The 23,103-nt window shown below is 42.7% G+C and overlaps 1 protein-coding gene across 3 annotated transcripts in view; it reads right to left on the reverse strand.

Moving 5' to 3' along the window:
• Nucleotides 1-983: 983 nt before the first annotated feature.
• The window catches only part of ZRANB1 (zinc finger RANBP2-type containing 1), a 40,685-nt gene continuing 18,565 nt past the window's right edge, over nt 984-23,103 (reverse strand). For all 3 annotated transcript variants that reach the window (XM_048059639.2, XM_067000346.1, XM_013185809.3), the window contains 8 exons: nt 17,762-17,949; nt 16,025-16,178; nt 14,373-14,444; nt 13,586-13,784; nt 10,573-10,693; nt 9,575-9,704; nt 4,759-4,988; nt 984-3,795 (listed from right to left, as the gene is read on the reverse strand). In XM_048059639.2, coding sequence (XP_047915596.2) covers nt 3,577-3,795; nt 4,759-4,988; nt 9,575-9,704; nt 10,573-10,693; nt 13,586-13,784; nt 14,373-14,444; nt 16,025-16,178; nt 17,762-17,949 — 1,313 coding nt within the window. In that variant the 3' untranslated portion in view covers nt 984-3,576. The remainder of the gene's footprint in view (nt 3,796-4,758; nt 4,989-9,574; nt 9,705-10,572; nt 10,694-13,585; nt 13,785-14,372; nt 14,445-16,024; nt 16,179-17,761; nt 17,950-23,103) is intronic.

Here is a 23,103-nt window from a genome sequence, read left to right on the forward strand (position 1 = left end):
GAGGAGAGGGACTTAAACCCCCAGGTGCTGTGGGGTCCGTCCGCACACAGCCTCCTCTCAAAGCCACGGCAGCTTCTGGTGAAGTGCTGCAAGCTGGGCAGGGGGAGAAGTCAAGAGGTGCAGCTACAGACTCATGGAAGCTTCCTAGGGACGGCGGGCAGCGTTAAGTTACCCTCCCCAATGGGTTTCATGCGCCCGTAGTGCAAACACCAGCAAGAGACACACGGAGAAGGCAGAGGGAAGGAGAAAGGGAAAAACATCCCCAGTTAGGATAGGGAGAAGCAACGGGAGGAACCAGGCTGCAGCTTTCAAGGGGACAGTTATTAGGCAAGGAAAGAGGAGATGAACAGTTGCTGCTCAAGGTCAGCGCCTGGGACTCTGCTGACAGGCAGTCTTCACGCTGGAGATGGGCAGGCAGGGAGCCTCTGCTGATGAGGGGTGTCAGAGTAGCTTAAAACAAGGAGCTGGAAGGTGACAAACATGCTAAATAAAGCCACAGCAAAAAAAAGGGGTGACGGGACAATGCTGAGCAAGAGGGGAAAAGGGAAAAGCAGCAAATAAAAAGTCTCCAACTGCACACAAACATTTCTTGTTAGTGGTGTAAACAAGTGCTGGGGGGTATTTGGTGTGAGCCATGCAGCAGAACTCCGGAAGAACCCACAATTACTAAATTTTAATGTATTAAAAGCCAAAGAAATACAGGGATTTTCACTGAGGAGTTCATAAATAAAACCAGAAAAAGGACCAGGTGTGAAGGAGGTAGCGAGGAAAAGCCAAGTTGTGTGCTGGGAAGGCGTCTGCGACTGGGAGCAACAGCACGGGGAAAATAACATTGGGAAACAACGTTTTGTACGTCCTTGTCAGCAATTTCTGCTCTTTCAGCCAAGTTGCAAGGTCGCATTTGCAAATTCCTCTCAGTATCTGTAAACTTTCATGTAGGTAAGTGAAGGAGAGCACCCATTAACATACACTGACTACTGGGCTAGCACAAAGCTGGGGTTTGCATCTCTTTAATCTACAGGTACATGAGGTTTTGATTACTTTGATTTTGAAAAAAAAGAAACTTCACCAGTTCCGAAGTTGACCCGGGAAGCTCGTTAACCTGAACATACCATTTTACAGCACATCAGAACAGAACAATAATGATTAAGAAAGCCAAGAGCTCTGAAGTACCAGGACTGTCCTCTCATACCAGAACTAGATAAACATCAGAGAGCACGGTGCATGCTTTTTGAAACAGCTGTCACTGACTGCATGGGGAACTGCCACGTGCCATGGAAACGCGGCGGTCGGGGACGGGCTGCCCACGTACAGCGATACGAGGTAAGGAAAGGCGTGCTTGTGGAGCGTGGCTCAGGGTACTTTTCACATTAGTTAGTTATTCTCCCCACGTCACAAGGAAGCTTTACTTCCTTAAAAAGAACACTACTGCAAAAATGAAAGGGTAACGTTTTGCACACCCTTTTAAAGAGCCTACTGAAGGTAGGAGCTTATCTTCTGTCCGTTCAAATGCTGGTCTGCGCGGGGACCTCGGCCCTGGGTGAGCTGGGATGGGAGTTTTCAGCGAGCTGCTCCACCCCCATCCTTCACCCTGAGCCCCGGGGACAGGGCTGTGCCCTGGCAGGTGAGGAAACCTGCCCACGCACACTGCTCAGGCCACGTAAAATCCCATCCCAGCTTACCCAGCGCTCGGCTCCCCTGACAGCAAAGCTTTACGTCATCAGCTCGACGAGGAATAAAAGGATTTTGCTTGCAAGTTAAGAAAAAAAAAAGGACGAAATGATACCAGTTTAGAAAGCGAACTTGAAACAGGACCATATGCTTGTCAAAACCTCTTCGGTATCAGCAGCTTGCCTATTCAGCTCAGGTAAACCAGACGTATATTGCAGATAAACATGCACTCTTTTACCTGAAAGTTTGCGCATGCACCAATCAGAGGAGATAAAATGGCCAAAAACGTGAAGACATTTCATAATAAGCCTCCATGAAATCTGTGATGGGAAAATTGCTAAGTTAATACAGTACTTCATTACTTCTAGACTTTTGGTGTTGTCACCAAGTTTCTGTAGGAGTTGTGCACATTTCAACACCATCTAAGCAGCATTTGGAAGAAAAAAAGCAGCAAGTTCCTCCGGGTTTCCATAGCTCTCAACTACATAAAAATATGTGCTATGGGGCTTCGTTCCAAATTCTAATTAAAACAATTTCAGCTACTGCAAAAATTCCGTATTCGACCACCACACCATCAAAAGTGCTTTTCAAGAAAACCTGAATTGCACTGTATCTGTAAAAACTGGCATTAACCTTTAGTGTTTCAGTGAGATTTTTAGATAAACTTTATCCATTACAGGTTACATGGCTAAAGTTATCAAATATAATAAAATTTCTACTGGAGAATATACTCTGAACTTACAATCTTAGGAACTTACATAAGTTTAAGTATGGCCACATCAATCAACATGCAAGAAATTCCCAGGCTTACATACTGAGAAATATATAACAGTGCTTTTAAAAACAACTTTAGCATAGTTTCTTCTTTTCAGTCAGAACTGCCGAGTGTATTCTCACTAGATGTAATGACCAAGGAATAACCCTTTAAAAAGATGTTTTTTCATTTGCAGCAATGTTTAAGGTGATGAAAGAGTAAGTGATACGATGATATATAGTTTGTATCACAGCAAGACAAAAGTTTTGACGATACAAAATTATCAATCATGTCTGAGCTCTCAAATTTCACACAGTTTGGTTTAGTATATGCTCACTGGAAAAAAATCCGTATATTTTAGGTCACTTCTCTGAATAAATATTCTTAGGTATATCAAAGGGAATCTATTAACTATTAAAGGAAGAAAAAAGAGACAAAAAAACTTTCAGGAAGCAAATCATTTCACTCAATGAAAAAATTTACCTTCTCTTCCAGTTTGTTTCATAGTGTTTAGATTTTATTTTGGGGGCACAGCAGTAACTGAAGTATTAGTAAGTAACGAGTGTATTTTTGCTTATGACTTGCTGTGGATATTTTGTGCAAACAAAAAAACCTCACCACCTGACCTGGGCACTAGTGAGATTTCACATCAAAGGGCCTTTCACAGAAATGTGTCAGAGTATCTAAGGGTGATGTAGAATCCCAAGTTCTACTGTAAAAGAATCTCAGAGGGAAGAGAAATCCACCTAACGTGTGCTTTCGTAAGTGCCCTTATTTGAAAAATTTCTTTGCAATAATTAAGATGCTGGTATACTTTTCCTATTACACAACCTCTTACACAACCACATGCGGTACATTTATAGACAGATTTACAATCAGAAAGAAAAGTGTTTTGTTTTTTTTTTTCCTGTCTTGATAATAAAATTAGCTGTTTTGTTTCTTTTTCTTTGTTTTTATACAAACTGTAGTCCAGCCCATTTAGTGCTCTCCACGCAGCAGATGAGCTTCTAGACTCTCCCCATACTGGTTAGAAAAACCCTTTGCAGCATGTTTCTTCTAGAATCAGGTCGTTCCACAACGAACAGCTATAGCACAACCCTAACTCCAGGTCAGACACTACGCGCTGGTCATTTCCTTCCCACGTTCCACCATCATTCGTCGTCGTCATCCTCGTCTTCCTCGCCATCGGAAAGGGATGTACACGGGCGGATCTGGCGGTAGCGATCGAGCCACTTCTCCACCATCTGGGTGACAAGAGGGTGGTTGCGCCGCCGAGAGCTCTTCTGCATCGCAACGAGAACCCCTCCTTCCGTCACGCAGCAGTCCAGCCACTCCCGAAGCAGCTTTTCTTGCTGCTCCTCGTTACCTATCTTTGGGGGAGAGGAGAGAGGTTGAGAACGAGGCCTGAAACACTACGAGCAGCTCTGCAGAAGCCACCTGTGATGTTCTGAACCACCTCGGTTAGGGGAGCAAGGAAGTTTCTTTTCCAAGCTAATGGTATCAGCATACGACAACGCAGCAGCTCAGTCGCCACAAGTCAAACTGACGCACACTGCTTTTTCAACCAAGATGTGAAAGCTTTGGTAATGTTCTCCAGCTATTTTTCCCTTCTGAATTTTTCAGACAGGTATTTCCGATGTAGCTGTTCTATATTTCAATCAGTTGTGAGAAGCTAATTATTTACAGAAGGCACAATGCGTAAGGATGACAGGTCCTACAAGAGCCTTCTGTTTACAAAGCAGCTTTTAGGAGTCCAGCAGTACTCGACACAGAACACTTCCTCTTGTAAGGCATCACTAAGATGTAAAAACATCCCTCCCTAAACTCTGAAGTTCATACTTTTTCTCCTTCATTTACAGGATGCCCACTTTTTGGGATGACTTAGTGCTTCCATCCCTTCCCTCCCTTCCCCCATGTACACACTTCACTGAACTGGTTCCCTGTCATTACTGTAGCTATTAAAGAAGAAACAACGAGTTGTGTTTCGTTAGAAAAAGGAGGCAGTCCGCACTGTAAATACCTGCCAATACTTACGTTACATTCATTAAAAACATTCAGCTGGCATGAGAGTCAGAATCCTTATTTCTAGGTCCATTCAAGGTACGCTTGTATTTATACGCAATGTATTTACATTCAACTTACAGAACTACCAACAAACATCAAGGATGGGGGAAAATATCTTTCAGAATCAGCTCAGACGATGGGAAGGGAGCAGAACAGCCTATTCCCTGCAGTACTTGTCCTGCAAAACCATCCAGAGCTGCAGAGGTTGCCGAGGCCACCACCTCGAGGCAGCTGTGCAGAAGGCTACCAGCTGCACGAACAGCTCTTACCTCTTGAGCAGAAAGGAAGTGAATGTGCAATAGTTTCCTCTCGCTGTCCACCAAGGGCAGAAAGGTAACGGTGACATCGTCGTCAGTGTTGAGGTTAGCACCAGCACCTCGATTGCCATACCCGTCGTTCTCCATGGCAACCAGAGCGGAGAAATGGCCCCTCGTGTAGCCCAGAGCAATGGGACTCTTCCAGCAGAAACTCTGTTCCCACAACAAAGGCAAATACACACCTACGGAGCAGAACAAAGGACAGGACCCAGAGCTATGTGAAGCATCTTCACACACAGCTTTTGACTAAACGGAGTAAGAGCAGGACATTAGGAGCACGCAGAGCATTCCTGGCTTGGTTACCCAACGCCAGGTCACCGCGCTCAGAACGGCTCCTTGTGATGGGGCTGCCATGAGATCGACCAGGGGATCCGCAACTGCCCGAGGTCAGACAGAAAAGCCATTGTAACTCCACCAGTACCACGTTATCATTCCCCTGAGATTTACGATCTGTTGCGCAGTGATTAACAAAGACCAAGGTTAGAAAAGCGGTCTTCTGTCTGGAATTTTGTTGAAGTTATACCGTATATAAACATAGATATATCTAAGTCGTATTCTAATCACAGAAATCAAAGCTAGTTACATGCTTTATTTTTACCAGAACAACAATTCTACCATCTGCTTGCAAGGAACTCTTACTAAAGGAATGTCCTGCATGAAGTATTATTCAGCATCCAAGTATGTGGCCCATCCCCGAGACAATTGCACTTCTCAGCAACGTTGTATAAATGGATTAAATCGGCCCACATCAACCACCCGTATGGAGCCTCCAAAAACAAAAGCCGACGCTATTTTGCTCACATGTAAAAAAAAATCACTCGTGTCACAGGCTCTAAAAGAAATTGCCGTTTTTCTCCCTGCCCTTTTTAGCACTAAAGCCAGTAATTCGCTTGAGGTGCGGCAATAAACCCAGAATAAACCTCAGAATAAACCCAGAACTCTTTTCTTCTAGGAACATAAATAATTCTTGGTGTGTACTGCTGCAAGACAACTTAAGCAAAAGCATGCCTTACCTTGTGACAGTTTAAAAATAGCCGTGCACAAACTTAAGTGCACATGTAGCATAGCAACCTTTCGTACTACAGCTGCTGCCAGCACGTCAGGAGCAGGCGCTGCAGCAAAACAAGGCGCTCCGCTTCTCCTCCAACATCCACGGAGGTGGCAGGGCAGCAGGAACATGGAAATCTGAGGCAGGGGGTGGCTTTGGAGGCTTTACCCAAGTTTAGAACTCAATTTGCTTTGCTACAACAACAGTCGGCAGGGGCTACCAGTATGTGTCCTTATCCCCTTCCCGCCATTCTTTAACGGGGGATCAAGAAAAATCTGAAAGAGTTGTAATAAAAACTCTACCTATGTGTCTTTCCAAAAATCTAGACTTGAAGACAAATCCATGGACCATCTTCTTAGCTCTCCCTTCCTCCCATCCCCCTGTCACAGCAAAGTTTTACTACACCACTGCTCTGCTGGACCTAGAAGATGCAGAACAAGGGCTAAGGTTAACCAAAGACAGTTTCAAGCCTTTGCATTTAGGCGTGTACCCAAACATCTGGCCAAAAATCAAGCTACACTGAAAATAACACGTTAAATCCAATGTAATGAAGGCGGTCCCTCAGTTCCTGGACATTCGTTCTCCACACATATTTAGACAAACTACTCCACATTGCCCCCACCCCAATCTGTTGTTTGAAACATCAGCAAAATGATGCCACACTGAGGCTTGGCAACTCGTTTCCAAGCACTGCGTGCTTCATCTGACCCCTCTGGTGCTACCTCTGGGTGTTGGCTAGGTCACTTGGTCCTTCCAGAGCGAGCAGCACCCGCAGGGTGACCGCTCATCCCTTTCCTCCCAGGAGTTACAAGGAGCTATCAGAAGGTCCCACCTGGTCCCACTCAGGAGTGGAACTGATCTGTTTATGTCAACGTAACCTCCACACCGAAATTCAGCAGCTTTTGGGCAATGTTTTTTTTCCACTATCATTTAGTGTATCTTCATAAAAATGCCAGGCAAACGCCTTCCCCGAGACGGACGGCTGCGTTACGCCTTCCATCCCTCCTCAGCATTACGTGATGAGCTGCACAAGATGGGAAGCTGAAGCAGTACCTGGGAGAATATCTGGTGCTCTTAACATTTATAAGAGAAAATGTGACACAAATTGAGTCGACAGGGTGAAGATTGACATAAACGCCACAGAAAATAAAGAGCAGGGGCTAACACCTACCCTGGCAGCCATCCACGCAGGATTTAGTTTCTCAAACCTGATCTGATAGTTTCAGTCACCTTTTCTCCTCTTGAATTTTAAGAGCTGTATATTCATGCCACCGAGTACACACAGCTAGACCAGGAGAACACTTCAGGCTGGGTAAACAGATCTCTCACTGTCAAAGCCTTAATATTTAAAGCAGCATTAACAGTCAACTGCAATCCAGGTAACAAGTCTGTCACTTACGGGATTCACAGCAGATTCACAGAACCCTGAGCACGCCTCTAAAGCTGCTGAGAAGGGGGCACTTGCTAAGCAGAGCTCACAGGCACAGAAGCAGCCTCGTACCATCTCAGCAGACCTGTCTCAGCAGCTTGTGCTACTCTGCATGCAAGGGCACTAGGGCTACTTGGTTTCAGCTGTGCTGAGCATTTAATTAGCACACATTAGCCACAAAAATGTGGTTGGACAGGGAGAGAAGCAACTTCAGGTCACTTGACACAGAGGGCTCCTAAGTTCACCTGTTCGTGGTGTTGTGTGTCTGGACAGATGGATGCAGCTTGTGGCAGGCACAAGTCGTTAACATTTGTCTGACTGAACTCCTGGAAACGGGTCTAGCACAAGGCTGTCCCGGGCACCTGGTTACCTTCTGGTTCAGAGCAAGAGAACTATTTCAGCATGTTTAGGCTGCAGCACACTTACTTGCCTCAATGCCCAATTACAAAATAAAAACATTTTGCAAACCGCTCAGCCTTTAAGTTAAAAGAGCCACAAAAACCTGAAGCGTGATATCTATATGTGACTGTTCTTCCCCAGCCTACACTTCCATCATCTCAAATAAACGATAACATGCAACTACGAGTACCAAATTTCACGCTCTTCAAAGTGTTTCACTTCCCCATTCCTCACATAGGAGGCTTGGTCACTGCCCAAAACTTACAAGCCAAACAGCTTCTCAGATTTTCTGATGACTTCTTCAGAAAGTCTTCAGTAAGCAGTTATATTTGACTGTAACACCATAGCTCAGAATTCTTCTAATTATTATGGGTTTGCCACCTTTCACGGTTAGCTTACTTTATTCTTAAATAATCAAAAGGGGCTTCTATGATCTGTTTCAGGAAGCTCTCTACTACGCTATGAACAAATACTGATGCATTGGTGCAACCAACTGCAGGGCAGTAGCCAAGCAGATACACTTGAGGCCAAGAGGATGAACCCTGGGCAAAACAGATGCCCTAACGCCCTGTACCACAGCTGCAGCGCTGGACTGAACAGTGCTCTCCACATCTGTTTTGTTTATCGCTGAGCACATACAGATGCTCCCTATCCCCTCTCGTGTTTTTATCCCTGTAAACAGGGAAATATTGAAGTGTTAGCATCTAATACACAGGCAAGTCACCCAAACGCTTATTTGGCTTTTAAAATAGAATACGCCTCTTTAGAAATCTATATATACGAAAGCAAAACTGTGCTGGAGTCAGCTAAACAAAACAGCACCTTTGTATTTATCTTAAGGACGGCTAGACTGTTTGCTCCGAAGAGGAAGACCAGCAAGAATCCAACCGAGGTGCCCCAAGTCACAGCACCGGCTGAGGAACAGGTCAGCGTTCACATCGCGCTTGCTGGGCAGCGTGAGTGACTGAAACATATCAGATAGAATTTAAGGACTTCCTTTCAACCCTGTCATGGAACTCGCTTTTGCGGAGAGTAATTTGCCTTATCGGTTGCCCCGCATTCTGTAATCACGTGTAACCGAGCTACCTGATCTGATACCTCGCACAATAGGCTGGCTGTGGAGCGTGTGAACAGAACCCCTTCCTTGTCGGCCTCTGGGGCATACATGCAGTTAAGTGGCCACCTCTCTAATCAAGTACCAAAAAAAGTTCAGCTTTATCATTCTCCACCCTATTTTAATCTCTCTACCTTTCTTTGTATACCCCTGCCTCTTGCTTTGAGGGCAACTCCTTTTCACTGTTCTTTAGGGCTGCTTCACAATTCACCTCCTACAGTGCTGCAGAACAACAAGGCTGAAAAGACACCCAAATACATTACTCTTGAGAAATTATGCCAACACAAAGAATACAAACACCTTTTGCCTGCCTCCCCCCCCGGGTTTATGAAGTACACTGGAGAGTATCCTTCAAGGAATGCTAAATACAGTTTAAAGTGAACATTTACAGTTGCTGCTACCACCACCAAGCAAAATTTCAGATTCTATTTGTTGAGCCTCCTGTGTCTTACAGCAGTACAGACCACACAACTTTCAGTAAGTTTGCACCACCCAGAACACTTTAAATAAATCATAGGCCAAGAGCATGCTGCGTGGAGGTCAAATGACTTTTCGTTTTCCCTGTGGTAAAAGGCAGCATGCCCACTACAAAATGAAAAACTAGTAGTTCTATGGGGTTTGTTTTGTTCTTTTTAATAGTAAAAGAAAGTTTACATCAAATGCAACTCCACCCCCTTCTATCTAGCAGCTTGTGTCATTCTCCTTTCAACTGCCTTTATGTTCATGATTTATAGCTAAACATTTTTTAATATTAAATCTGAAAAAACAACAGGCTTACCTTGAAAACGGGTATATCCTAATGTTTCTCCTCGGAAACTCTTAAAATATTTTACTCCATAAACTATAATTGGTCTTCTAAGAATATGTGCAAGTACAAAAATGTGTGTCTGCTCCAAACTTGCTCCAGGCTGAACCAAACATAAACAAAGAGAACATTTGAAAAAGAACTTACTCTTTCTACTTTGAAATTTGAAAAACATTCTCCAAATTGAGACAGATAACGCTTTTAAGAGTGATCTAGTTTGACAAAAATTGAAAGAGTAGAAGACTACCACATGTCAGTTACAGATAAGCAAAAACATTTCAGCTTGCAAAATAACTTAATCATCTGTAATAATTCTTTGTCCCATCTCCCCAATTCAATCTAACATGTCTCATTCCGCAGTTAGTAGTGAAGCTCTGCAAAATATTTAGTCTAAAAATAATTCACTTGTTCGGGGAAAGGTTAGGGTAAATATCTTTTGACGATGGGAAAAGAGCACATCCAAAACAAATGACAGGAAAATAGCAGTGACAAAAAAACAGATATACACACTTTAGAAGAGGAGCTAAACTATTGCTATAGTTGGAAGCTTATTGAGATGTAATTCTCATTTTGGAGGGGTGGTGTAAATATCAAATTGCCAAAGTCTCACTAGTTTAAGCTTACAGATTTACAGGTATGTTCTAGGAGATACGTGTTGCAAGAGGTAGGATATCAAGGAGACTGTTATGTACTAGTTTACTCTACAAACTTCATTTTGACACCAATGTAACCCAACTTTTTCATACTGTACTGCATAACAGTAAGATCAAAAAAGTTTTTATATGAAATCTTCCCAACTTGGCTGGAAGAGCCTACGCAGTAATAATTTAACATCATTGGCCTAAGAGGAATGTTTTTATTTGTAAACCAAAATCCTTATTCCTGAAGAGCACTCTTGAGTTCCTGAAATTTCTTTTCAGACAGATTAAAATATCCTTTCCAATGGCAAGGTTATAAAGAAGTTCTCTTACCTGGCTTGCAAGAGAGAGTATGAATGCCCAATCTTCCTGCCACTGTTCCTCACGCAACGAGAAATGTAAACCAAAGCTTTGGGAATACCACGATTCCCATTCTTTCCAGCGTGTATAGAACCTAAAATATGGGGGGGAGGCAGAGAATGGTGAAGACAAAAATATGTACTCATACAAAAATACATACCGTATGTCTGATAGCAGTATTCAGCCCTTGTAACCCTTTATCCCAAATCTGTTACAAACAGGAAGAAAGATAGCATACATCAGGAAAGTAGGTTTGCAGGTGGTTTTTTGTTTAGTTTGGTTTTTAAGATCTTCATGAGACTCCATTTGCTAATCCTCATTTAAGAAATCACTTGGGATCATCATGCCTACAGCAAACATGCTGTAATAGATGCAAGCTCCTAAAAGGCTCCTGGCTAGTTTGATACGTCTCGTAATAGCTTTTTTGAAGTCTTATTTAGCTTTATTTATTTTTGAAGTGTTGACCTATGGCAAACAAAACCAAGACGTTCCATTTCATGTATGAGAATTACTCACTGTTCTCACACAAACAATACAGGTATTCTCTTCTTTAACCATCTCATGTGCCAATTCACTCCAAAGTGCCAGCATATCGACTTCAAAAAGACTACAGTTAAGAGGCAAAATGTGTTTTATGTCAGCTTTTGGCAGCACAGAGTGGAGTAATATTATATGGGAGAGAGATAAAGCAGCACGGATCGAAACAAGAGAAGTAAATACCAGAAAACGCAACTGATCCCATTTATACCCTAAGTCATAAGGTTTTAATTTTTGTTTTATTACAAATTAGTACTTTAAATGCTACTTCAGTCCCAGTGTTTTATCTTTCTTAATCAACTACACAGAAAAATGACAAGTGTTAAAGAGCATACGCTGGCTTTTTAAATTTTAAGCTCCGTCCAACCACTGTACTACCGAAAGACCAGAGCTTTGCATTAAGAACAAGGGTTTAGCGAAGACTGCAAAGCCAACTTTTAAACAATGGCTTTCAATGCAAAAACAAAGAAACCATTCTGAAGTTCAGCTTATTAAAAAATAGTCACTGAAACAAACTCAAATTAAAATCTGAAAAAAAATGATGGGGCAAACCTTTCCTGTGCTTTCTCAGTAAGGATGTCATCATCCTAAAATCTTGGTGTATCTATCAGCCTTCACCAACCAAGCTGGTTTCCCCAGCTACTGCTAAAGTCTCTGCACATTTATTAAGACCTACTAATAAGACATTTTGGTAGGTTTATGTGCATCCTCACAATAATAGACATACGGGGCATCTTCTGGACTTGCTGCCCCTGGCCCCCAGCAGCACGTCTGTGCTGGGCAGGTGCCGCAGCCCTGGCACAGGCTGCCCAGAGAGGGGCTGGGGGCTTCTCCTGGAGAGCTTCAAACCCACCAGGACCTGGGGCTGGGCACCCTGCTGGGGGGCTGGGGGGTTTAAGAACCCAGAAAGGAGTTCTGGCTCAAGTCTGATATGTTATCACCACTAAAATGCCAGCTGATTCTTTAAGAATTTCCATCTAGAGGCCGATGAGTTCCTATCAAGGATGCAGCTCTGTAGATGTCTGTACTAGAACCTGTGTTGATTTTCCTAATGACAAACTAGTATATAACATTATGCGGACTGAAGGTAAGCAACTGCATTCAAACAGCTGTAAAGGTGCATATGAACCAGATAAAACACACCCCTGTGCTTTCAATATGAATACTAAATTCAGAATAAAATGTAACTTGGGCCTAGAATATGAACTGAAAAGCTTAACCAGACTTACTACACTGTAAATGACGAGTGTTATGTTTGACACAACGGTAAGCCAACAACAGCTCGCGTTAACATTTTGAGGGATTGGTTTAAACCTCAGTAGTCTGCTGCATGCTTTTGCATACCATGCTTGTTTTCGTTACCATAAAGAACAAAATCTGATCTTCTAAGGCCAGAACAGAAATTTATGATAGAACTGCCTCTGAGGCCAGGCACATTCCTGTGTGGTCAAGACGCACATTCCACTATAAACAACTGTAAAGCAGTGACAGAGCCATTGGGAGACACGATCTCAGGAAAAGAGCAAAGCACCTCTTTGCTGCATCCAGCTCTGGATGCTAATTCTGTGTGTTTGGAGAAACAGCAAGTAGCTGGGGGCAGCAATCACAGAAGCTACTTAAACGTATCCCTACAGTTAACCTTCTTTGACTTCCTAAGAAAGGGGACAGGCTTTCTCTCTAGCATGCTGGCTGATAGAGTTTGTCCTTGAAGGCAAGAACGTAAGGAATCTGACCTCGGTCTTACTTTAGTTTTCACCAATATCCTGCCTTAGTCCCCGGTGCTCACTTGGTGTTGGTGTAGACCAGCTGGGTTTCAACTACAGAAGTTCTCCTTCCAGAGGCAAACCACAGTATGGGACTAAAGAAGGTTGCCAGTGTAAACCACCACAAGTTAATTCGGAAAGAAATTAATTCTACAGCCAAATGACAGCACTAGTTAAATGTCAACACTCTGTGCTTTACTGCCATTATTTGAGCAGACAGAATAGGAACAAAAAGCGCAGCACTGAATAAAGCTGTAAGTGAGCAGATGGAAGGAAAATACTGAAAACGTCATACAGGAATTAAAGGCTATCTTCTAACAATCTTCCGCAAACTGCCCGCCAACAGCAGCGAGACACAGCATGTACATGATTTGCACTGAAGTATACAGAAATTCCAGTTCTAACTGCTGCGAGTGCACTCCTGACAAGCACACAGCGTGAAATATTTACTTTGTTTTATATGCTACTTGCTGAAGATCACAAACCACCACTGACGTCAGGATGCCCAAGTTTCCAGCGGTGCGTTTAAAGTAAGCTAGAACTAGATTACGACATGAATCACACTGACTCAACACCTTTGATCCACAGAGCCCAGAACAAATTTGCTTTTTTTTCCTGTTGGTATACTACAATCAGCTACTGTGCTACGTGGAAAGCTGTCTCGAGTTGGCATAAAAAAAACTTACCAATGTGAGCAGTCATGTAAACTGTCGTGAAGAGCTTTCCGCAGCACTGAATCTTTGTCGTAAATGCCCCAAGTAGCTTGTAGTACTGAATCAAGCAGGCAGTCCCCTGCAGTCCGATTCCAAAGTGCATATAACCTGCTGTCCAAGCGGGTGCCCAGTTCCAGCGACCAGTTAATGATGGGAGACTCCTCTTCTAGCTCTGCAATATGACAGTGTCTTAAAATCTCCTTTGCATTTGAAGTCTCTGAATCCAAACAGCACATTAATAGCGTAATCTCACCAATTTACCCATTTACACTATTAAAACTAATTTTCCCTCATCCTACAAATACAGATGAACTACAGCAGCTAAAGGAACTTCCCTGGGCTATGTGCTCTCAGGAAAAAGAAAAAAAAACATATGCTAGCCTTAAAGAAACATCACATCAATTGCTTCAGGATTACTACCAAAGAAGAAAACTGTTCAATTTTCTTTAAAGAGCTTGTGACTTGAAGCTGTAAAGGTAAAAAAACAAGCTAACAGAAGGACACACAATGAAATCTAAAGATGCATTAGAAACAATTTCTAAAGACTCCATTCTCAAAGACTCCATTCTCACTCTGCCTCTTATATAGAATGTAAGCGTTAAAATAATTTCAGGGTGGAGATTAACTTGAAAGCATCAAATCTATATTGAAAACAACTTCAGGCAACAAATGCCACATTTACACATGTACATTTTATTGAAGAGGAGTATTCTCTACTGACAAGCAGAGAGAAATTCTAGCCATTCTCAAGAACGTTTACCTTTCTGCACATCTCTATCAAGTACTTCATCAAATAACTTTTCTTGGACTGTGGGCGGTAAGTCTTCAATATCTGGAAAAATTGAAAGAAAATACAAAAATCACTTAATGTTACCATAAAAGAGAAATGTTGCCAGTTGATGCTCAGGAGAATTTATGTAACAGCTTTTGCCCTACCTTCTGTAACATCTTTTTGTAAAAACTTATCTTTCAGATCTGTCATTTGTGATCATAGCCTTCACAGAGCACACTGTTTTAAAATACAGATCTCAGACTGACCAGCACACCTTTTACGCAGAAGCGATCGTCACAGCACATGTAGAGTAAGAACAGATTTCTCTGAAGGCAAAAGTGAAGTAGAGAACCACACTGACGTGGAAAAAAGCATTTTTACCCCTCCTGTATTTAGGACCACTTCAATTCAGAGTAGCAGTTTTCCACCTTTCTGGAAGTCTTCCCCTCCAGTCTCACCCAGCAGACAGGTGCTGCTTGCCAAGGGACTTGGTCTTGTACAGAAACCAACCTTCAGTCATCTCATGTAAGCATCAGCAAAACAGTTTAGATAACCCCAATGGTCTGCAGGCCACAGCTTGCAGGTTAGAAGACAAAGTGAGAAAACTACAGAGCTGTGGCATAGGAAGTGCCAGTACTAGCAACTGGTCCAAGAGCTTTACAAACAGAACCTGCAGTTACACATCTACGTTAAAGAAAGGTGAAGTTGCATAATGGGAGAAACTTTTGTGATTCCTGTATCTGGTCAAACAATCAGCACTACTGCACCTGCTAAAACTCCAATACTTGTTTTTACAGGGTAAAATACATATTATATACCCGTGCACACACGTGGATACACATAAGGGACTGTATATTGTATGGAAAAGGTAAGGGTATAAAAATAAGGTAGGCTTGCAACCATTTAGTCACTGGCTTGCAACCATCTAGCCACAGGAGGTTCCAAATAGAATTCTTACAGTGCTACTGCTTTATAAAAAGGACAGATGAATCTACTGATCAGTGGAATTTACATCTATGTATTTCTTACCTCTGGTAGTACTTCTATTAAAGGGAGACAGCTAATGAAAATTAAATATATATATATTTCTGATAGTTTTTGTTGGTAGTGGTTGGTTTGTTAATGAGCAAGCAGTTGAAAAACGTTCTCTTGATCTCAGAGTACCTCAAAGTATTCATAAAGTGTTACTGCTCTAATCAGTACATAACTAAAAAATAGCTCTGGGCATTATAGGAAAGGACTGAAAACTAACATAGCTATGGGAAAAATCCTATGAGAGCCCAGAAACATCTGAGCTCCCATCTTTACACAGCCTTTCCCTACATGACTCAACTTTTCTTCTATTTCCTCATGTTTGAAGAGAATAACAACTTCGCAAGAATAAAGTACAGGTAGAAGAGTGCAAAACTGAGTGTTACTAAGGTGTTGAGTGACACTGTTGAGTAACACTGAGTGTTACTAATTTCAACCACTAGATCTAACCTCAACTATTAAAAAACAAAAATAAAACCTACACACACCACCACCCACAAAGAGTCAAAATACACATCCGAAACTAGCAACTCTCAACCAGATCACAAAAACAAATCAACCAACCAGAAAAACCCAACCACCTAGCAGCAGAAGAATTTCATAGCTACCTGCAGGTAACGTAAACGTTACAAGGTCAGTCAGAAAATAGCAAGCGAAGTCTCCCTTCCGCTGATGAAGAGATGCAGCAATTTCGCGACGAATTTGTTCTGTGACCTCTGGACACACCATGGCAGGAATGCACTTTGCTGCATGCTGTGACACCTGGAACATAACAGTTACTGCACTCAGTATTGTTTCTAGTTAGGTATGAAGACTTGGAGTCATCTCCATCAGGGGAAAGTATTTTTTTTTTAAGCAAGTGCTGCAATGACTACTCTGAAAGATAAAATGCACAGTTACTCTCAATGAATTGATGTTTCATTTAGAATGCAGCTGGTAACATAAAACTGGCTAAAAATCTCTTTAAATCAAAGAAATGAATTGACAGATGACCACTTCCAGTAGAAATAGGAAAGCAAATAAAAGCAACAGATAATAAATATACCTCAAAATGTATACGTGAGCCCCAACTACATTTAGCATTACAATACAATACCATAGCACAACAGACAATTTCCTGCTGAGAAACTTCCCAAAAGTTATTAAGTTAAGACACTTACATTTATCTGGATTCTACTCAGAGGCAAAAGGAAGTCATACAATGATACAGGGCAAGTGACATCGGGATTGACACTGGATGTTTAAACAAATATTTAGAAGGTATTTTCTCTAGTTAATACCCTAGCAAAGGAGGGTATCACTATGCCTCAAGTAGTGCTAGACATTTTCAAAGACTCTTAAGTATTTCTAACAACTGATACTCTTACAGAATTTTCTGTTCATTTTTGTTTTTCAGCAAATCAACTTTATCCACACAAAACTATGTGAGCTGCACAAAAAGTACTGGTATTAGTCACATGTAAGTATGTACCCGTCAAGACTCTAGGTCCATTTGTCTTGCTTCATCTGCTCTGTTTACTCACTCAACCCTACACATTCCATCATCCTCATGCACTTCTTCTGGGGGCAGGCTGCTTTCCTCATGAACACGTGCTTCAAAGTTGCATTATGCATCAAAACATGGAGGCAGCAGCAGGCAGAATAAAGGAGGGGCAACAGTAGAATAAAATTTTGTCTTTGATCAGGTGAGAAACTAAGTCTAAGAACAAAGAAAACCAAGAAACGTAGCAATAGCTATGGGCCTCCCAAGAGGGAGGGACTGACCATAGGCAAAGATCACCAGAAGTAAGGTGCTCCAGAGAAAAACACAAGGAAATGGAACGTGCCAGAGCAAAAAGTCAGAGGAACCAACTAGCCTACGCAACAGGGAAGAGTGGAAAAATGGAGTAATTTTGCAGAGCAAGGTATTTGCTCCCAGGAATCCAGAGAAGAAAAAAGAGCAATTCATTGTCAGGTAGACTTATTCATTAAGAGAACTCAGAAAAATTAAGCTGCCATTGATCTCAGTGTTCTGCCTTCGGGGCATTTCCTCTCCCCCACCCAAAGCACAGGAAGCCACACAATAGCTAGCTTCCACACCGGTGAGGTCAGAACACGTGCCAAGACTGCACAGTTTAATAGGCAAGCTGAATGTCCTCAAGACCACCAGATCCATACAGTTTTTAAGTAAATTCGCTTCTTTGGGAGAAAGATCAAGAGAAAAAAGGCGCAAGGCAGCAGTTCATATCCTCTAACAACGTCAGTGTCTATCTGCTGGCACATCGAGTTACATGTCACTGGCTGCAAACAAAGGCACGGTTACATAAAGTTCCTATTCACTCCATGCAGCAGCCCAAGTAACTCACCTCCGTAAGCAAGATCGCTAGCATATCTTGTCTCTGGAAGCGTATCGCTAGATGTACAAGCGTGTACCCGACGTCAAAAGCAGAAGGACGATTTAGCAGGCGTACTTCATCTGCGGTAAGCTGGCGGGCAATATCCCCTCCTGAAGACTTGTAAGCTTCAACAGCAGCTAAATCACCTTCTACAACTCCTGAAGGGGGAGTAAACAATTGGAAATGAATTTGTTGTAGATAGCAAACGGGCTGCTCTGGATCAAGCCCTTATTTAATACAGTTTACCTCTACATAGTCTAATGCAGACCGAACACACGAAAATCAATTGAATATCAAGAACCTTGCAAATGAACTTTTTTTCAAAGGGAAACAAGAAAAAAAAAGTATCTGTACTTAAACTTACCTTGCCTTCTAGGCCCTTTCTACTACCCAAAATAGGTGGAAGATATGGCAGATCAAAAGCCAGCTATCAAGAGGTGCTAAGGACCCTTGTGCCAGGAAATAGCTAGCAGAACATCCTTGCTGTCGTTTCATTTAATCAACAGCATTGAAGGACAGTCATTCATTCATAGTACAGAGGTTACTGTATTGTATCTTCCCTTGTTAACTTACCTTAAAAACAAACCAACAGATCTAAGAAATCAAACACTTAATGTGGTTTTTGAAATAAGACTTTTTCTTCTTCCGAGTATATTTTAGAATATTGTTGGAAGAGGATACTGAACACATTTCAGCTCACGCTCTCTGCTAATAACTGAACTTACACAGCTATCGTTCAGTTACTCTTTGAGGGTAATGATATAAAGAGTAATTCAAAGAATTAAAGAGAAACCATGCCCACAAACACACATTGCATCAACTTTGTGTTGCTGTAGTTTCTAAAGCAAGATAAGGAAAGAGCCCTGGTATCTTCTACAGTCCCCAGGAATCTAACTTGTGTGCCACGTTCATATCAAGACCATTCATGCTGAACACATTCCTTAGCTGCGATTACCAGAATCCATCATCTACAGGGTGTGGTGGAATCGTCTTTAACAGTATTGACTCCAATCTAAGACTTTTTTTGAAGGTATAGTTTGAAGGGATTTTGAAGTTAAGATCTTATTTTAGATAGCATTACGTTGTTCTCTTGTGAAGCACGAGTTGAAGAAGCAGAACCTTAAAGCCATCTTTAACGGAGAAGCAAACAGAACACTAACTCACCATTAAGAAGAACCCCAATTTGCAGGAGCTCACAAGCAGAAGAGTAAGAACACAGACCCCAAAACCAAGAAAACCCTCTCCCCCATCTTCTGTAGCTATACCTCTGTGCCAGTTTGTTAGTCAGCAGTTGAGCCGGTATTTACCTACAGCCCATGATACTGGAAGAGGCAACAAGTCTTTCCTTCACTCAACTTTACAAAGACTCAAAAAATCCATCAAAAGGGAAGGGGGAAGTTTCAATCAGGGCACTCACTCCTGCTCAGGATTTAAAAAAAGAAATCAAACACCAGACAGAAAAGGAAAAGAAAAGAGAAAAAAGTGCCTACTACCAGGGAAGAAGAACACTAACCACTGTGTTGCTGGTTAGTCCAGGACTTGGGAAATGGTTCTTCAGTTGACCAGAAAGTTCATCATTTAAACAATTTATAAATTAATACAAAGAGCTTGAAAAGCTTTCACAAAAAAAGCAGAATGAAAATGGATTATCAGTTGCTAGACATTTCTCTTCAAAGTTATCAGCTCTACTTATTAAGCCTCCACAGCTGAAAGTTAGATTACTCATTTCAAGGGTAGTCAAAAGCAACAAATGCAACCGCAAGTTTCAGTCATACAACACGTACCGCTTTCTCAAGCACTCAGAAATCCTATTTCATTTCAATGAAAAGCCCTGTCACTGGTCAATGCACTGCTCAGAGTTTCAAGACTAAAAAAAAAAACATTAGAGGACCACAAGTTGGGATATATGACCAACACAACTGTGCTCCCGTTACATTTCCACTTCTGGGTGGAACTAAGGCATACTAAGGGAAAAGGTACGGTTGTGTCAGTGCCTGCTGCATTCACCCCAAGGACGCCGACTGTAGCATTTTACTTCCATATAACCACGTACTTGGGAAACTGCTAAGGTGGGACCAAGGCTGCTTGTGAAGCATCGTTGTAGCTCTGTATGTATACATGGATCTCGAAGTCATCCAGTTTCTCATGACTCTTTCTTAAGGTTAATTACACCATAGCTTCGGCTCAAGATCACCTGTTAGCAAACACTCAAGAAACCACAGGGAAAGAAGAATCCTGACAGAAGAGCAGATACTCTGCTACCTTACGACACCCTTTGTATTGTTACATTAACTTAGGGACAACATCTTGCTAAAGATTAGCAATCACTTTGTACCCTTATATTTTGAAGGCATCAAAATTAAAAGAATCAAACATCCCATGTGATCCCTAATGACTTTTTGGTGACAGATGGTCAGACCCCAAAATTCCCAACAGTTCCAGTGAACCAGGCCGCCAAGTACACGCTGCATCGTAGCACACTCTACTACAGCCCTCAGACAGTGCCCAGCTATTTGTCGTTATTCTTTTTAAGCCCCCCCCAGAGAGCTGCTACAGCAGCTTCCTACCATCAAACCTCAGCAGCAACTGATGCTGGGAGGCAGTCGTGTGAGGTTTTGCAATGCCTTCAAGCACTTGCTGCAAGCTGCAACAAGGACCTAAATCAGTGACATGTGCTGTACGCGGTACTGCCAGTTCTTGCAGTTTATTCCCAAGTCTTGCAATACTTGGCATTCCAAGAAGTTCCTTCCATCTCCTAGAATTAATTACTGAGGTTGTTATGTAAGTTTTCATTTGAAGAGCACATTTCTAAACCTCACTGGTGGGATTTAAGCTAATGAGAATACATACGTGAAAAAATGGGCAAGCCATATATGCTTTCAAGACTTCATTATAAAAACTGAGATTGTAAGTGTGCTTTAAGTATGGGGTTGGCAACACTATGAGAATTAAATAACAGTGGAGGTGCCCTAAATGATGCATCAAGCAAGCGGTTACAGCTGTGGAAGAGAGGGGATGTGCAAGCACCAGATCTGGTCATCCTCTATTCTTTAACCCAAGCAGCCAAATGACTAAAGAAAAAGAGTGGCAGCAGCTCCCTTTTACCACAAATCCAGGCGAGCTTGCTTCTGGATGCACCACGAGGTGTGCCCTAGCTCTGCTGTAACGGAGTCCCAACAGATGAGCAAGGCACACAAAATCAAACCATACTGGGCTTGTTTTGCACATTTTTCCGCCCCCTACAGAGCTCATTGCGAGTCTGTCTCCTTATAAGAAGTTTGCTCTTGCAAACCTGCTGCATGCTGTAATGCCTGGTGCTAGTCTGCACCAGAACACCCTGAGGGAAGCACCCCGAGCATCACTACAGCACAGCCTCTTCTGTGGTCACCACAAACCCTTTCGGCCCTTCCTACCCAAATATCTACCCCATTAGAGCTTCTTCAGAAGAACAGGGTAAGCTGCTGACAGTCCATCAGGTGCCAGCCAGCACAATCCAAGGCTACAGCCAACGCTGAGCAGGGAGACAGCGGTTTCTGAAACAAACTGCCAGAAATCTGCACCAGGAAATGCAAGTCTTGCCACAAAATGAGGGGGGTAAACCTGCCTACACGCAAAATTCAAGACAGTCTGTAATTCTTGAATTCTGCTCTTCGTGTTTTTGTTGACAAGGGGAGGCACATTCCTAGGGCTTTGATTTCCATCGGATGGATGGATGATAGCCTCCAATTCATTGCTCTATTTAAATGCAGCTTAACAAAACACTATTTACAAGCAATGCTACAGAAGTATTTACTGGTGCTATAATTCACTACGTTTCATAAAACACAAGTGCCTGATTAGCTAAACAAGCAGCCTTTGAATCGTGTTCCGATACAGCCCGTGCCAGTTGGATCGCTCCCCGCTGACACCCACCGCATTCCTCGCGCTGTGGAAATGTCAAGGGAAGAGTGGCATTTGCCTCGAGATTGTTCACATAGCATCCCGCGTGCTCGGGCAGCCAGAGCTCTGGCTGGGGCACAGCTCTGATTGTTTACACGAGCTCCACGTCTGCAAACGGCTCCTTACAACACCGGGTACGCTCCTGAGCCACAGCAAGGATAGTTTTTCTTTAAAGCGCATTCCAGAAGTGGCAGCTTGACACCGCAAGCCACAGGCACTGCTCTGTGACCATCAGGTCCCCTCTCCCCTCCCTCATCACCAAAAAAAGTTTGTGCATTAAGCAAAGCACATGACTACAGCCTGTCACCCTCAGTGACAGGACAGAATTAAGGGCTGCACGCAAGTCAAGAGAAGTCACAAGGGTCCAGCTGTGTTCCCATACACAACTCAGCCATTTCCTCTTCTTACAGTCTTCGTTCACAGCACTGGGAGCCAGTGTTTTTTCTTCTACTAGTAAAGCCCAAGCTCTTACAGACTGCTCAGACCTGCAATACACAACCTCAGTGCACATACGACAATAATCTTTTTGAATAACCTGCTTAATCTCCAAATTTAAAAAATATTAAGTTACCCACTAACAACTATTTGTACAAGGCTGCTCCTGCACTGTTCCTGCTACAACCGTTACAACCATCTTCATCAGATACCAGATGTTATCTTTGCTCACATTTAATAACCCCATAATTAGGCTAGTTGCAAGAACTAGAACTACTTCAGCTACAATACTATTAAATTTATTCTTTAGAACATGTAAATATTTACAAGGTTTAGTGCAGCTAAGCAAACTTGGAAATATACAACAGCTTACAAGCTATCTACAAAGCTAAATCCTATTTGCCTTAATTGCACAGTCTCTACTATTTCTAAACCACCAGGTGTAAAGTTCCCAAAGAAAACACCGTACAGCAGCCTTTATTTACTTCACTCCCTCTGGAGCACGCAGGCTGGCACAGCCTGCAAATGCACTACTCCAGTTCTTTCAAACTGACTGCGATGCAGCTCTGCCATTTTTGCACAGTGCAGCTGGGAGGCTGAGGGGGACAGAACCGGGCAGTACTGGAACGTGGGGTCAGGACAAGGGGCCACCAGCTCCTCCGACAGCTCCCAGGTTTAAATACACAGGGAGAGACTAAAGGCAAGCAAGGACAGAGAATATTAACCCTCACTTTGACCACACCTGCTGTTGATTTCCTTACAGGTTCCTCAACAATACCTCCGCTGACCTGCTGCGGACACAGGAGAGCTACCACAGAGCAGCAAGACACCGTGGGTCAGACAGCAACCGACTGCAGCAGGCTCCTGACCCCCAAAAGCTGTAAAAACACCCCCTTCATCCAGAGGCAGACATGCAGGCTTGCATGCACGACAGCACA

This window comes from Anser cygnoides, chromosome 7, assembly GCF_040182565.1.
Source record: "Anser cygnoides isolate HZ-2024a breed goose chromosome 7, Taihu_goose_T2T_genome, whole genome shotgun sequence".
In the NCBI taxonomy this organism is placed as follows: domain Eukaryota; kingdom Metazoa; phylum Chordata; class Aves; order Anseriformes; family Anatidae; genus Anser; species Anser cygnoides.